Source organism: Peromyscus eremicus, chromosome 15, assembly GCF_949786415.1.
Source record: "Peromyscus eremicus chromosome 15, PerEre_H2_v1, whole genome shotgun sequence".
Classification (NCBI taxonomy): domain Eukaryota; kingdom Metazoa; phylum Chordata; class Mammalia; order Rodentia; family Cricetidae; genus Peromyscus; species Peromyscus eremicus.
Window position 1 is genome coordinate 42262974 of NC_081431.1, and position 17241 is coordinate 42280214.

Here is a 17241-nt window from a genome sequence, read left to right on the forward strand (position 1 = left end):
TTGAAAGGTGAGTTTGCTCTAAAACTATGTTTTTATTTTAAATTTCGACGGTAGAGAATTGAATGGGGCCTTTTCCTGCTCTCGGGGAATTTAAGTCCAGGATCTGAAGGCAAAGAGGACTTAAGAATCCTTCATCTCTTGAGCCGGGTGGTGGTGGCGCATGCCTTTAATCCTAGCACTCAGGAGGCAGAGCCAGGCGGATCTCTGTGAGTTCGAGGCCAGCCTGGTCTACAGAGTGAGATCCAGGACAGCCAGGGCTACACAGAGAAACCCTGTCTCAAAAAACAAAAAAACAAAACAACAAAAAAAGAATCCTTCATTTCTTAAGCAAGACTACGGATTTAACGAAGGGCTGAAGACTCTGAGCTCCGATTACTAGCGAACTTCCTCCACTCTCCAACCTGCCCAGCTTGGGGAGGGGGGAAAAGCGGGGGGGGGGGGGGGGGGGAGAGCGCGTCCGCGCAGGTGCGAGCGCCCCTGGGCAGGGGGCGTGGCCCTAACTCTCCGCCCAGCGTGCGCGGCGGGAAGCGGAACTCCGGCGCGCCGGGCTCGGCTTCTGGCCGGGCGGGCTTCGCGGTACACCACGGCTCTCGGCGTGGGCGGCATGGAGGAGCGCAGCGACCCCGAGCCTACCCCGGGCTGCAGCGGCGCTAGCCCGGGGCCCGCTCGCGCGGGCGGCGGCGGCGGCGGCACCCCCCGCACGTGGGCTCCCGAGGACGCCTGGATGGGCACACACCCTAAGGTCAGGAGGCGCGAGGCCCGCCGGCCCTCCTCACAGCGATCGATCCCTCCCGCCCGTGTCTCCGCGGAGGATGCACGCCAGCCTCGCGGCGGGGGCGAGCCGTGTGGGCACGGCCCGCAGAATCGTTTCTGTTTGTTTATATGATTTGTGGTACGGACTAACACCATTCCTTCCACTCCGCCAAAGCCGCTCTTTCTGAATCCAGAGGCCGCTGATAAGCATTGCGCTAATACCTGTTTTCCTAACTAGGTAGCCCTTTCTGGGATGAACTGATTGAATCCACAGTTAACCGATCTGCCTGAGATCGAGGGGTCCACAAATAATGTTTAGTTAGGCACAGTCACATTACACGTAGCCCTAGGCCCCAAGTGTGTGCATCTTCATTCTGTATGGGACTAGAACCTCACTTTTTCGGATTTCTTAGAAAGTTTGAGTAAGTTCTTGGACAGGGCAAGGCTATTCGCGTTGTCTGTTTTTCTATATTGGCCTCAAGGAAAATAAGGATAGCCTTTTGCTAGCCTCTGCTTAGGAAATTGGGGTTTGTATCCGCAAAGCCACAATGCTGATAATGAATGAAGGTTGTATAAGGATCTCGAGGACTGGATTGGTGCATTAAAATGGCAACTTTTCTTTTTGTGTTAATTAACTCAGATAAGCATCTAAAATAAGGGAATATTTGAAAATACAAATCCGAAAAGAAACTTTCCCCATTTCTTGAAGCTTGATGTTTTCTTGCTCTCTCTTCCATTCATCTTCTTCATTTACATGGAAATATAGCATGGAAATGTTGTGAATTTAACAAGTTATAACAACGGGGGAGGAGAGGAAGAGAGACAGAGAAGACATTAACAGGGACTCGGAGCATGCAGTCTGTTCAGACTTCTCCATTTTGAATCTTACTTCTGTTACTTACCAGCTTTGACTTGTTTTGACTTGTGTCGCTGGGCTTCAGTATCACAGCCTCTTCATTTAAAAACTGGGGATAATAGTGGACATTTTTATAAGGTATTTGACCTATAAAAAGCACTGTGTAAGTATTTATTAGTGACCTTTTAAAACTGCATCTAGGTTGGATGTTGCCTTGAGACAATTTTCTTACTTGCGGAGTCTTTCCCTTTGAAGCTAATGGCTGTATAGACCTACTACCAAATCTTCCTGTTGACGTTTTTTCTTCCAGGATCAACAAATTGATATAGAAGAAAAGAAATAATGATGTGAATTTCCAGTTATATTCTTTAGTTACTTAATTTGAAAATTGCTTAGTAAAATGTTACTGGATTTTCTCATTTACAAACTTATTATTTTATTCTTTGAATCAGAAATCCAAAGTACTCCACATGGATAAAATTCCTGATTAGCTTTGTCACATAGATAGACCTTGTAGCCTGACCCAAAATCATGTCTCAGTACCATTGTCAAGCACTTCTTGACTGGGACACACAAAGCCCTTCTATCCAACCTGTACGTTTACCATGCAGCGGACAGGAGGAGGTGACATCCGGTCTGTCCTCCAAGGTTCTGCAAATATCTCATCTGTGCATCAGCTCTCTTTCTAGAGCTGCCCACGGACGTGTTTGGATGCCCAAGGCTTTCCCTGCAGGAGTAAGTTTCTGAGTTTTTCCTATAACAAGCAGCAAGTCTGAAGGAAGTAGTTTGCTTCTTAAAACTCAATTAAATAACTCCCACCCGAGAGTGGGAGTGGTGAGGAAATTAGCAGAAGTTTTTATATATGCAAATTAGAAGACAGAGAAATGGAGGCATCCTATAACATCACCCAATGAAAGTCATTTTTAAGTTTTCTCTGCTCCTGCTGGATATGTTTCTTTGTAGACTCTTGACTATATGTAGTTTATTCTCACTTTCCATTATTACTCACACTATTACTCTGCTTCTCCATGCACTCAAGTCCTACAAGGCTTACTTTGGATCCAGTCTGTCGTGAAACATTTACCAGTCCATCCCCTGAGAACATTTCCTCCGACCTAGTCTGTCATTGTTTTATAACTCATACAGTTTTAGAACTGTCATTTGCCTAACTAACCATTTTAAGTATAACTAGTTCTCCATATATGGAGGATTTGCTATTTTTTTGAATTGAAAAACAATTGCCTCTATACTCTATACATACAAACTTTTATTGTTATTATTCCTAAACATTATATAGCACTTAGTTTATATTCTGTATTGTAAGTAGATGATTTAAAGTGTATGGTAGGATTGCACAGATTTTATGCAAATATTCCTGGATTTTATATAAAGGACTTGAACATTCTTACATTTTTGTGATTGATAAGGATGGTGTCTTAGATGCAGCAAGGGAGGCTGTATGCATGTGTTTAACAATTGTTGATTTTTTTGTTTTTTAGAGGCAGAGATAAGACCTTACATTTCTTTTAACTTCCATTAAATTTGGAAGATAGCTTATATACATATATGTGTATATATTATGCATGCATTTAGTGAATACTTGTTAAATGAAAGAAAATATTGAGCTAATTCCTTCTCTGTTTAACAATTATGTTTTGGTTTTCAGTACTTAGAAATGATGGAATTAGATATAGGAGATGCCACCCAAGTTTATATAGCATTCTTGGTTTACCTGGATCTCATGGAGAGTAAGTTCCTTGTTTTATTGTTTTGTTATTGGGGTGTGGGAGGTTGGGGAATTGGGTTGTCATATAGCATTGTTCAATGTAATAAGCAGACATTTTTTATTTACTAGTAATTTTTCCAGTTAATGTTACCCTTCTTTGTTCATTTACATTGGGAATTACTAGGTTGTGGAAAAGATCAGAAAGGCAAAGAGAGGAGCTTCCATCACGAGTGACCTTTGCTCTACTGAGTGTTAGAAGTTTAGAATGCTTCTCTTTTGTTTTCAGTGAGTGCATTCTTGATGCTCTTGCAGGTAAAAGTTGGCATGAAGTGAACTGTGTAGGAATACCAGAACTCCAGCTTATCTGCCTCCTGGGCACTGAGATAGAAGGGGAGGGGCTACAGACTGTGGTGCCCACACCCATTTCTGCTTCCCTCAGCCATAACAGGTGAGCGAGCACTTTCGGTCTTAGTCTGACAGATCCATGGCCTGTTAGATTGTATTTTCTTTTTTTTTCTTCACTTTTATAAGTGCTTTATATGTTTTTGTCAATAGTCTTTCATTGGCCTTACTTTCAGTTTTTAAACCCACTCCTTACTGTTTTTAAGGTACGTTTTAAATGAGTAACATCTTAATTTGAGTATGATCTTTGTTTCTTTCTTTTATAACCATCATCTTTGTGTCTAGCTTAAGGTATATTTCCTGCTTGGAATTCTGAGTAAAGGTTAATTTTTAAAAGGTTACTAAGAGTTTCAATGTTTTAAAAAAAATGATACAATAGGAAAGGGGCTCCCATTCTCCTATGAATAATCACCTTTCACCTTCATTGACAAAGTTAGTTCTCCATCATTTTCTCATTTATCACCTCTTATAATTCCCAAATTCCACACATGCAGTGAAACACGTTATAGCTTTTGTTGTGTTTGTTTTTTCAGTTGGGAGATTATGATTTCAGTCTCTTTACTCTTTAGAGATCTGTCTAAGTTGTTTATATCCATTAGGTTTGTTAGATTTGGTAGACAGTATTTCTATTAATTTCTTCTAGATTTGCCAATTTATTCGAGTCTAGATTTTCAAACAGTTCCTTAATGAGCCTCTGAATTTCATTAGTGTTGGTCATAATATCAACCCTTCATCTCCAGAATTATTAGTTCAGGCCTTCCCCATCTCTGATTACTTTGATTGTCTGTTTTGTTTTTAAAGATTGAGCTTATTCTGTATATTCTATGCTTTATTGCCATTTCTTTGATTTCTGATCCATCATTATTATTTTTCCATCTATTAATTTTGAGTTTGGCTTTTCTTATGTTCTTAAACCTTGAGGTACATCATTAAGTTGTGTATTTGAGACCCTCTCACTTTTTTTTTTTTTTTGATTTTTCTTTTTTTTTGGTTTTTCAAGACAGGGTTTCTCTGTGTAGCTTTGCGCCTTTTCTGGGACTCACTTGGTAGCCCAGGCTGGCCTCGAACTTACAGAGATCCGCCTGGCTCTGCCTCCCGAGTGCTGGGATTAAAGGCGTGCGCCACCACCGCCCGGCCGAGACCCTCTCTCTTTTTAATTTAAGCACTTACAGCTTTCAGCTTTCTTCTTACTAATTGCTATATCCCTAAGTTCTTTTAAATTGTGTTTTCATTTTCATTTGATTCTAGAAATTTTAAAGTCTCCTCCCTGACTTTGTCAGTAGCCCTCTGATCAATCACAAACATATTAAATCTCAGTGGGTTTGTATATTTGCTGTAGTTTTCTTTCTGTTGACTTCTATTATTTTATTTCATTATGATATGAATACCATTTGTCAGATAATATTGCTTGGAATAGTAAATTTCATTCAGTATGTATTTATTGGGCAGATTTTATGTGTTGGAGATGACACATTGGTTAAGATGTCTTCATGAAAGTAATATTTATTCTAGTACCAAATGCTGACCTGGAAAACAATTTTTTCTGTTTGGATTATTTTTGGGTGGGATGGAGTAAGAACAAAATTGTCTTCTGTTCAGATATTTTACTGAATGTGTTTTGGGACTGTGTCTGTAGCCTTATTACTAGGTAATTGAGTAACAATGCTAATGGAGTACAGATAAGCATTTAATCTTAGGACAGGAGAAGCCTGTTGACGCCATGTTCTGGTCAGACAGCAGTTCTTAACCTGTGTGTCAACAATCCTGCATATCAGATATTTACATTATAATTCATAACAGCAAAATTACAGTTGTGAATTAGCAACAATAATTTTATGGTTGGGGGTCACCACAGCATGAGGAACTGTATTAAAGGGTCATGGCGTTAGGAAGGTAGAGAACCACTGTGGTAGGGGATCTGCAAGTAACTGAGCAGCATTGGCCGTGGCTGCCTCATGTGGTGTCTAGTCAGTGCTTGGTACAATGCCTAAGTGAGTGAGGAGCCAAGGGGATGATGAGGACTCAGGAGAGAAGAGGGCAGGGGTGGGAAGTGAGGGGGAAGGGCGGGAAGTGAGGGGAAGGATGGGAAGTGAGGGGGAAGGCCTTCACTATTTTCACTCTCCTGCAGTTGGGTGTCTCACTAATGAGCAGCCTTACAGGCAGCTCTTGTACTCAGGTTTGAGTTTTCCTAAGGCCAAAGCCTAGAGTTGGGTGATAGGACATGCAGCATTGATACCTGCCTTGTGACTATTATTGCTGGGGTGTTCTTAGAGGAGAATTGCTCTCAGTTTACACTTTGGCTGGCAGTGTCGGAGAAGAGCTATGTCGTGTGCAATTGGCAAAGATTAGATTATATAAATGGTTATTGTGACTCTTACTGGCCGGGCATTCAACCAAATAAGCTAGGTTGGTGGGCCATTGAGCACTGTGGACCTCCTGTCTCGGCTTGCCCAGTGCTGGGATTGCAGGCACATACCTCATGCTTGTTTCTCTTGTTGTTGTTGTTGTTGTTTTTGTTTGTTTCTTCGAGGTAGGATTTCTCTGGGTAGCCCTGGCTATCCTGGAACTCACGCTGTAGTTCAGGCTGGCCTCGAACTCAGAGGTCCACCTCACTTGCCTCTGCCTCCCGAGTGCTGGGGTTAAGGGCATGCAAGGTGTGTGCCACCACTGCTTGGCTTGTTGCTTTGTTTCTGAATGGGGATGCTGAGGATCAGACTTAGGCTCGCATGCTTGTGCTTCAAGCACTTTAGTGTGTAAGCTTTTCCCAGCCCCTTGTTTAGAATTCAGTTTCTTTATTGAATTTTAAAAGATCTTTTATTGTAAAAATCAAAGACAGAATCATTACATAATAATATGTGATTGTTACATAAGCTCATAATTACTAATTTGACTTATCATAAAATACCCATATCCAACTCTCCTAACCATGACCAAGACCTTTTCAAGCCTTCCCAGACCCCTTCCCAGTGTTCAAGGAGCTATATGGGAACATGAGCAAATGACACTGGTACCTTATCAAGAATGCTATTTTATTTTAAGAATATCCTGCTGGCCCTATTGTTAGAAACAAATTACGTGTCACACATCACAGAGCACATAGCTTTCTAGGCACCATCTGAAGCTGTGCTGATTAACTTCTTGAGACTTGTTCTTAGTGGTCTGTATTCCTAACAAAACTGTAATAACGTTTTTATTAATAGGGGAAAAGGAAGCATACTGAACCACGGAGCCAAAGGAATACGCAGTCTGTTGGCATGCGGTTTCATAGTTATGTCAACTACAGTGTAGTTCAGAACACTTGAGAGCTTTCTGGCCAGCCTGGCCAAAACAGTGAGGTTCTGGGAGGGGCTCGATTTTAAAGAATATGACACAGAGAACAATCGAAGAAGACATTCAGCACTCTCTTCTGGCTCCTTCATGCGTACGTCTATGCAGCACACACACTTAAAAAAAAAGATGACACCACAAGGGAATCCTGTGTAAGTTAGAGGCCTGGCCTGTCTTTTCAATGCTGATGTTGAAAATGAAGTCCAATTTATGTTTAGGTCGCTTCTCTCTAGGTGAAGAGTAAAACGAAACATTTTACCGTGATCGTCTATGCTCACAGCTGTTAGAGTACACACTCCTCCAAGGGAAAGCCACTCTGCTGTTGGTTTTTGTTGAGAGTCACAGGCAGAAGTTTGTCACCCTGAAGTCATGATCATAGTGTGTTAGGCATTGGGAATAGGGTTGAATCCAGGTGGCTGTAAAGGGGAAATGTTTTCAGTACCTTACAGCAAGGCTCAGAAAGAAAGAAGAAAAAAAGTTTTTTTTTAAAAATTTTGATTAGTGGCTTGTTTCTTCCTGATAGACCTTATATTCTTCCTCAATTTCAACGTCAGTTTAATATCTGGAACCATAACTGGCATATCTAAGGCTTTGTGTAGTTATATATGGTTAAAATGATCTAAGAAAAACAAATTTCTCATATGATCACAAAATCCAGAGTTCCGGAGTGCTGTTTCTCACATGATGTTCAGCCTCCTTTGTTGTAAAGATGGTAGTGACTTGTCCTCCACATAGCTGCATCGCTGATCTTTCAAACCCGGCTGAACTCCACAACTTTCTCAGTGGTGAGCTCTGACAGTGGAGGTGAGGCTGGAACCTCCAGTTTCACACAGTGGGAGAGAGAAAGTTATTCGGATGTCCTCTTGCTTGGCATGACTTGTAGTTCAGTGTCACTCTGCAGACAGGAAGCCTCGTCAACACCATCTGCCTGCCAGCTCACCTCTGGAAAGCTGGAAGCCTATGACCTGCCATCCTAGGGCAGGGAGACTCTTTTGGCAGGATTCTTGTACCATGAAGAATGTTGGAGCCAAAGTGAGGGTTCCTAGTCTTGGTTTTCCTAATCTGCCTGGCTTATTCAGGCATACCATATCCTGTTTGCCACAGTGCTCTCAGAAGAACGCACGTTCTTTTTTTCCTACATTGAATTACATGAATTATAGTTCTTCCTTTCTCTTTGTTAGAGTTCTTTTCTCTACACAGCCTTTGAAGACCATCAATAGTAATTTTTCTTTAAGAGACATGATTACTTACACAAGTACTTTATCAGCTATTAGTGTTGTCCCAGCGAGATATCACAGCAGTCTCCCACACAATATAAGTGGATAAATTATTTATTTGTATGCCAGTTGCATTAATGGATTTGCAGGGAAAAGAAGAGCTGATATTTTAAAACACTGAGCTGTATAGAAAAAAATTAAAATTTTATTTACTGTTCTTATACTAAAGTGTTAACAATATTAAAAATGTATATAATTATACTTTTCTTTAACCATTAGATACAGTGAACATAAATGAGTATGAATATAATTGTAGGCTATCAAAAGGCAAAATAGAAGGATGTTTTGGAGAGAGGATGAAATAGATTTCAGATTGCTTATGATTTTTCTCCTTTGTATTGGATGCCTGGGAACAAGGGTACACAGTATCACAGACCTTTCCTATAAGATGCTCAGAGTCCAGGGCTGAGGCACAGATTATACCCAGTGTGTTTTAATGTACTGAGAGATGTGCCTATAACGAATAGGTATTGGTTCAGGACCCTCAAGACCAAGTTCTCAGGACAAAGGAGATTTATTTGTCCCAGAGGGACGAAGGCCAGCGAATAAGAGACAAAGACAGGAGATAGAGGATGAGGGAGAGGGGGCAGGGATATTTGTCCTGGAGGGACAAAGGTCTGCCTCTGGATAGGAGGAGACAGACGTGGCAAATGGTGGTTTATAAAGGGAAAGGGGAAAGCCCGTGTTAGGATGAGGTGTTTCATTTTAATTGGCCATGTTAATTAGGGTAGCCAAAGGGGGCTTTTGATTGCTGGACTTCAATACTTTGATAGCTGGACCTTGGTGGTCAGCCTCAGGAGGAGGAAGTGGCCAAACAAGGGAATGGACCTTGGTGGCTCGCTGTAGGAATGTGATCTAAGGGTTTGAGCAGGGCAGAGGGAATGGGGGAGAAGGGCGAGGCCTGCCAGATCCGTGTTTGCCATGGTTGGGCTTGCTAGAGTCCCTTCAGTGCCCAGGATACTGAGAAGACTGCAGAGGGGGAGACCTAATCTCTATAGAGCTATAGGAGGGAGTGGGGGGTCTGGGAACATTCCTGGAAGACAGATCAGTTGAAAGAAGCACAGACACTGAGGTGGAGAAGGCCCTTGCCTTCTAGCAGAAGTCATCGTGTAAACAAATTATTGAGCCTAAGAAAGCCTGAAAAACGATGACAGTCTTGTTGTGACTGGGTATTAGCAATGGCAGAGGCAGTAGCTGCCTACAGCTAGCGAGAGTGCTCTGTATTTTGTGTTCAAGTCCCTGTGTGTGAGTGGGGGAGGGGGGCAAGGGAGAGATGTGGGGTGGAGAGGAGAGTGAGTGGGGGAGGAGAGACGGTAAGAAGGGTTTAGAAAGTGACCTTCCGGGAGCCCATACTCCAGGAGAAAGGAGTGCAGAGGTGAGGGAAGGCCAGAGCAGGAGTTTGCGCCCCGGGGCCTTCAGGGAACAGAGAGGTCCTGAGGCAGACCAGAGAGTGAGTCAGAACCCAGGAATGGTGGCCCTGGAGCTTGAGGATCTGTGCTGACTCCTTCCTGCTCTCCTCTTCACCTCTGAGGAACCTTTTCAAGTTTCCGACCTCTTAGTGTTAAAATGCTCTGGGGCTCAGAGCTTTTCTCTTCACGCACACTCCCTAGCAGCCGCCTCTGGTTCCATGGTTTCTTATGTCATCACTATGCTGATGGCACCCCAATTTAATGTTCATATTTCCACCCCAGCCTCTACCATGAACTTCAGACTCATGTATGTAAAGCTTTACTTGACATGTCTACTGTGATCTAAAAGGTGTCTCTAATTAGCATGTTGAAAAAGAACTTCTGATTTGCCCTACATCTGCTCTTTCTGTGATTTCCCCAGGTTAGTAAATAGCAATTCTGTTCATTCTGAAGTGGGAGATGTGTGTGTGTGTGTGTGTGTGTGTGTGTGTGTGTGTGTGTGCATGTATGTATGTATGGAGAGAAAGAGGAATATCTATATATTTCTTCCTCTCCTCATATTTGACAAATGAACACCAAATACTCTCCTTCCCTAAGTGCGTGTGTCAGCTTCTCCCCGTCTCTGGCACAGTGTCTGCACTGTGGCCTGAGACGTCATTTCTGGACTTGCTGAGGTGTTCCACGACAGCACGTGGCGCACTCCTGTGATATCGGCGTGCTGTGTGTCGGTATGACTTGATACCTACTGTCAGTGTTCCTCCACTAGAAGTGAGTTCCGGGGAAGCCGAGAGTTCACTTGTTCCTTGCGAACCCCAGTGCCTAGCCTGCTGTGTGTTTGCTGAGTGACTGTGTTCCCGAGGCAGTACACTAGAGCATGTAAGGATGTGTGGTAACCATATGTCCTTTCAAGAGTTTATGTGAGGGAGAGAGAGAGAATGTCTGCACCCTGCCGTTCATCCACACTCACCATTCCCGTCTTTTTACTGTACTGCGGGGTTCATGGTCGCCAGGCTGATGAGGCAGTCCACCAGTGCCTTGTCTCCTTACCTTTTGTTGAGCTCTTTTTCACCCGTGTGTACCTTGACCTCTGACCCGTGTGCACCTTGACCTTCATCCGTGTGCACCTTGACCTCTGACCCATGTGCACCTTGACCTTTCACCTGTGTGCACCTTGACCTTTCACCCTCTGCTCCCTTGTATTGTCTTATTAAGTAAAAGATTAGAAGAATCAAGTTTCTTTATATCATTTCTAAGTAGTTATTTGGTTTTTTTTTTTTCTCAAGACAGGTCTTACTCTGTAGCCTGGGCTACCTTGGTATTCACTTTGTAGCCCAGGCTGGCCAGATGATGATCCTCCTACCTTAGTCTCCTGAGTACTGGCTTATGAACATACACCACCACATCTGGGTGGGATTTAATACTTAAGTGCTACATTGTGTTCTTGAGTAATGACTTTGTACTTTAGAAACACTCTTTTCTGGAGTGTGGCTCTTCTGAGGCCTGTACTCACTGATAAAATGACTTGTACTGTGTGGCTTCTTTGGTAATCAGGACACATGTCCTCACGCCACCTCAGTTGCTGGTGAAACCCCAGCCCTGACAACTTCTTTCAATTGACATGCTTTTACTCTTACCCTGAGAAGGGAAGGGAAGCTCACATTTCTCTGTCTTTTTTACCAACCTGACTTCCCAGGGAGGCGAAGAGCTGCACAGGCACTTGATTCTTTAGCGGATCTACTGAGAGTTCAGCTGCCGCCGTTTTTGTTTTTTTTTTAGCTGGGAAGTTTTGGCCTGGTTCCTAAAGCTGTGGCCTGTTCTCCCTGGAACTTTTCTTGAGGACGGAGCCCATGAAGAACAGAGCTTCGTTGGTGTTTCTGGTTCCCAGTGCCTTGTGAGTTGTTGCAAAGCTGCACTGTGGGATCGCACTGTGTTCCAGCAAGATGAGACTGATGGGGAATCAGTGCCTCTGTAGACAGGACCACAGCGTGGATACCCTGCTTAGCCCCACCAAGGAGAACAGGAGACACTTCCGGGGATCGAAGAAGTTAATATGATTTTTACTTCATGGTGCATTTCATTTTAACATTTTTAGTTTAAGAGATTTTCTTCAGCTTCCTGTCCTCTCTGCACATCTCTCAAGATTCCAGTCTGTTTTAGATCATTAGAGAAAAATCAAATTTAAGATTTATGGAAAAGGCTTAAATAACTTGGTCTAGGACATCAGCCAAATATTGTTGGCTTTGTCTTGATTTAGGCTGGTGGCTGTCAAGTTGGCTATATCAATTTATTAAAAACCAACCCCCTTTTTCATCATATAGAGGTCATCTGTGAAGAATTATGAAAAGGGAAAGTCTGCCATCAGCATCAAATGTTACTGATAATCAATAGCTATGATTATTATTGACATACACTTTTCTTTAGTTGAGATTTTTCTCCCTGAGATTTCACTGAGTAGAAAAAATGAAATCTTTTTTGTTAGCATAGAAGGCATGTTCACATGTAGTGTTCTCTGGTTTCAAAATAAGGTTTCACATTATTGAAAAGTAAGTTACCCTTCAATGCCTTTTAACAATCATGTGTGATTTTAAAGTAGAGTTTCGGAGTCTCCATTGTTATCCAGAGGTTTTTCTTTTTTTTTTTTTTTTTTTTTTTGGTTTTTCGAGACAGGCTTTCCCTGTGTAGCTTTGCGCCTTTCCTGGAACTCACTTGGTAGCCCAGGCTGGCCTCGAACTCACAGAGATCCGCCTGCCTCTGCCTCCCGAGTGCTGGGATTAAAGGCATGCGCCACCACCGCCCGGCCAGAGTTTTTTACTAGACTAAGGTTGCATGGCCTGCTGGCTCAAATATTTTTATGAGCTTATACACTGTACCGTAAAGGAAACACGGTCTTGATAGGAAAATGATGTTTCTAAGTAAACGCATGTTGAGAGTAGACTAGACAAGATTTTGAACAAGGAGCTTTGTGAGCGTGCCCATATGTGGTCAGGTAGCAGCTGGGTACCATTTCATCCGTCTGCTGTGAAGATGCACTGGTAGTTTTCCCACACACACCCCCAAGAGGGATAAACAAGAGCTCAGAAATGGGAACTTCCATTTAATGTGGGCAGTAAGTTCCCTCGGCTCTGAAAACAAAACCTCCTTTACAACTCTGAGCTAATTCTCTACCTTAGGTGTTTGGGGTGAGCCTGAGAATACTTTGCTGTTTAGGAGTCTGAAAACAAATACCGATTGAGAATCAAAGCACAGCAGTGACTGAAGTGGAAGTTTCCATCCTCATTTGTAGTGTGAAATATAAAATCCCCATATGCTTCACCGCTTTACCTTAGGAGAAGCACACACAGACACACAACATGCACACACAGACGCACACATGCATGTGCACACACACACCTACCTTTAATTTAAACAGTGGATCATAGCTTAAAGAAAAGAAACTGTAAGTTGTCTTAACGAGGTTTTTTCTTTTTTGTCTGTGTGTTATTCTCATCAGAGCCTGCAGTTAGGGATGCCGAGAGAAACTTACTTTCAGCTTGTCCATTACAGGGTTTCTATGGCCATGTACTAGGCTTTATATATGTTGCATATTGGGAAACAACTGTATCACAGTTTTTAAACTGATAGGAGAAGATGTAGAGAAACATGTTGGGATATAGTAGTGACCGTGTCGAACCTAAGGATCCACTTAAGGACTACATCATCTTACTGTAGTTTCCTCCACAGAAAACACTGCTGTCCCCACTTCCATTGATCTTAGTTTTCCTCAACAAAAGCAGAAACCCTTTGATGTAGAACATTGTACTACATGAAAGGAAAAGCTATCTTTTATTAACTGCATTAGCTAAACAGTTCTGATGCATGTCATTTATAATAGTGACATTTCCCTTTATTTCTAGGTTCTGTTAATTTTTATTTTTTTTTTATTTTTATTTTTTTTATTTTTTTTTTTTGAGACAGGGTGTCACTATGTAGCCCTGGCTGTCCTGGAACTTACTCTGTAAACCAGGCTGACCTTGAACTGACAGAGATCCACCTGCCTCTGCCTCCTGAGTGCTGGGCTTAAAAGTGTGCACTACCACTGCCTGGCTAAAATTTTTGTATGTTATTATTAAAAATAAAAAAGTTTATGACTAAAAATTTAGTCAAATTACAGTCTATTATTTTCTCATCTTGGTAGAAAATATTAACTCAAAGTAGAGAGCTTATGAATGCTATCTTTTTGATTGGTGGAAGTATTAAGGCAACTCCACATAGTTAAAAGGGAGGTTTATTTTGTGGGGTAACTCACAAGTGAAGGGATAGGTTACAGTGTCTGGGAAAGGTGTAGTGCAGTCCAGCGGTGTTCTCTGGAGAACTCTGCTTAGTCTGCCTCCAGCGTCCAGGATCCGAGAACCAAGTGAGCCGGCCCATCCGGATCTTGGGTCTTAAGGGATCCTGTCTTGGCCCCACGTTGTAGGCCTGACAGTTACCGAAATCTCAGTGGGAGTAGTACTCCAGGTCAAAGCTGGAACAGCTACCCACCACATTTTTCTGTAACTATTAGTTAGATACTGGTCTGTCACCCTTTAAGAAGGAAAGTAGTTACATTAAAGACTGTTGGCCATGGACATGTTGGTTTTCATCACATGCCCCCTTCCCATCGAGCAGAATAACGAATTCCTCACTAAGGCTTCACCTGAATCTCTGGACCGAACTGCATATCAGCAGGCCTCTAGCTCATGGTCATGCCATTCAACAGAGGTAGAATTCCTTTAAGAGCGAAGTCAAGTTCTTGGATCCCGGCTACTTTAAAAAGTGAATATTTCCTATGTTCCTACTAATAGCCAGCTTACCTTGTAGTTTAGATTAATGTTAATACTTAGTTTAGTAATAACTATAGAGGCAAGGGTGGATACCTAATACTTTCCAAAGGTGGGAAAGCTGGCATAGTGACTGTTAACAGTACTTATGCTCTGTGACTGCCTGACCCTTTTCAAAGCCCTGTTACTTCATTTCAGCTTTTCATAATCTAATGTGGACTTAGGGATACACTAGCTTCAAGTTATAGCACTGTTTGTTGAAAATACTGTCTTCATTGAATTCTTTTTGTACTCCTAAACTTACCAGCTTTATGGCATAGAAAGAAAGAAACAATATGAGGGGCTGGAGAGATGGCTCAGTGGTTAAGGGCAGTGTTGCTTTTGCAGAGGCCCGGGTTTGGTTCCCAGCACCCACATGGCCGCTGACCAACAGTAACTGTAGTTCCAGAGGATCCAGTACCCTCTTCTGGCCGCTGTGGGCACTGCACACACATGATGAACAGATGCATGTGTAGGCAAAACTCTCACACACATAAGATAAAATAAAAAATTTTAAAAGCAGTATTAGGACAGTTTAAACAAAAAGTATATGGGGAGAATAAGTTAATTTTTGAGCAGGAAAATGTTAGCAAAACATAATGTTTAGAAACGAATGTCAGAAATCTTGAGAATGTTAATATAAAAGACTGGAGAGGCGCAACGCTACACAGAGAAACCCTGTCTCGAAAAACCAAAAAAAAAAAAAAAAAAAAAAGACTGTAATGTATTTCTCCTCCTATTAACTTAAAAAAAAAAAGCTTAAAGGACAGGGTTATTCAGTCACTTAAATAGAGAAATTGGCACGAGGCCTTACTGTTGTATAATATCAAGTATGCTTCTCAAGCATACAGTTAGAATCATGAACCATTTGTGTATTCCGTGGTAGATGTCAGTATGCTAATAAACCTTCCAGTATCTGGAAATTGATTTGCTTTTTGATAAGCTAGCTAATCCTTTTCTTGTTTACTTGTTTAAGAAAGTATTTGGGGACATGACATTTTTACCAGATTTTTGACCACAGCCCTTCTTGAGTAGGTAATAAGGGTTTTTAACTTGTAGTTAACAAAACTAGCAGTACTTTGAAGACCTAGAATTAGATTTGGTGGATTATTTCCAGGACAAGTGAACTGAAATGCTGCCATTATCAAATCTTAAATGTTTTTTGTTTTCTATTTTTCTCTTAGTTTTTTTATTGTCAAACTATGTAACGAAAACCATAGGACCATCTCTACTTAGGTCTAATAATTCTGGGACATAGAAAGACTAACCAGGAATATTTGAAGAGAAATGTCCACCTCAGAAAGATGCCCCTGCAGCCCATCTTTATCCATGTTGAGTCTCCCTTGCCTGCCCCAAGTTAACAAACACTGGAAAAGTGTCAACAGTTGGGCCAATGAGTGACCGATGGGGAGTTACATCTTCAAAGGGAGTAGTTATAAACCCTGTGTGAAGACAAGGGACATGTTTATTACAGTCTAATCATTATTTCTCAGATATTTTAGATAGGGTCTCACTGTGTAAGCCCCGGGTGGCCTAAAACTCGATGTAAATCCGTCTTGTTTCTGTGTCCCTCTGCCCTCGGCCTCCCACGAGTACAGGTGGGTTCCATCACACCAGCCCTCCAAGCTATTTAACATAATAGACCGAGTGCCACTTTGTTCCACTAAGTTTCCAAGTTGGGAAACTAAAAAATTAACATCTGGAGTCCTTAGCCAATAGATGTACTAAACATTCTTAGTGTTGTGTTTTGTAGGTTCCAGATACAGTTAGTTCATCTGAGTAGGTAGGTCTTTCTTAGGACATTCTGTGTGAGAAGATAGCTTTAGATGTTTATATTTGAGCCTCAGACATTGCCTTAGCGTTATGAGTGCAGTATCGTACTTTTCCCTCAAGAATTTATACTGTTTGATCTCCGACATACTTTGTCTTCGTTTTCAGGATAAGGGAAATCCTGAAGGCATCGAGGAAACTGCAAGGGGATCCAGAACTGCCAATGTCTTTCACTTTGGCCATAGTGGAGTCGGATTCCACAATAGTCTATTATAAACTTACAGATGGATTTATGCTGCCAGACCCTCAGGTCAGTTCTGAAGTAGCTGACAGGAAACAGTGATGGAAGAGAAAAGGCGTGGCATGAGTCAGGCCACCCGGCTTCTACTTCAAGGGGAAAAGGCTTGGTTTTTAGTCCTCAGAAAACTGGCTCGTCTTATGCAAAACAGCGTGTTCTTAGCCATTTTTAAGAAATAATTTGATTTTCCTGTTCTCTGGAGAATTTCTTATTTTTCCAGAGTATTTTTTGTTAAATCATCATGCATTTGAGTGACTGAGGTGAAAGGCAAAGGCCAGCAATAGTTTTAATCAAAACAGTATTTATAAAATAGTTACTTGACATTCTGTAGCGTTTTAATACATGTTTAGCTTTCTGTACATTTATAGCCTAATTGGGATAGTTACATTAAATATCGTTCTAATTTTACTCTTACATATGTTCTGTACTAGGTGCATTCTGATCTTCTTCCTTTGTGTTACAGAATATTAATCTCAGAAGATGACATCTGTCCTCTCAATGCTGAGTTCATGAAAGATTGCATTTGAGGGCCATCACCGGCTTCGTCTTGTCTCAGCTAGTTCCAAGCCATGAGCTTTCTTTCTTTCT

At 41.9% G+C, this 17241-nt stretch overlaps 1 protein-coding gene across 1 annotated transcript; it reads left to right on the plus strand.

The window, feature by feature from the left end:
- Positions 1 to 574: 574 nt before the first annotated feature.
- On the plus strand, positions 575 to 17241 carry Tsen15 (tRNA splicing endonuclease subunit 15). The gene is made up of 5 exons (XM_059280920.1): positions 575 to 742; positions 3276 to 3357; positions 3648 to 3783; positions 16524 to 16665; positions 17117 to 17241. The coding sequence occupies exons 1-5, from the start codon at positions 605 to 607 to the stop codon at positions 17135 to 17137; spliced, it is 519 nt and encodes a 172-aa protein (XP_059136903.1). The 5' UTR covers positions 575 to 604; the 3' UTR covers positions 17138 to 17241.

Excerpts from the sequence above, each read along its gene's own strand:
- Tsen15 (XM_059280920.1), top strand. The coding sequence starts at position 605 with ATGGAGGAGCGCAGCGACCCCGAGCCTACCCCGGGCTGCAGCGGCGCT. Across the intron at positions 3,358-3,647 it reads TTACCTGGATCTCATGGAGA|GTAAAAGTTGGCATGAAGTG; the intron begins GTAAGTTCCTTG and ends ATGCTCTTGCAG. Across the intron at positions 3,784-16,523 it reads GCTTCCCTCAGCCATAACAG|GATAAGGGAAATCCTGAAGG; the intron begins GTGAGCGAGCAC and ends CTTCGTTTTCAG.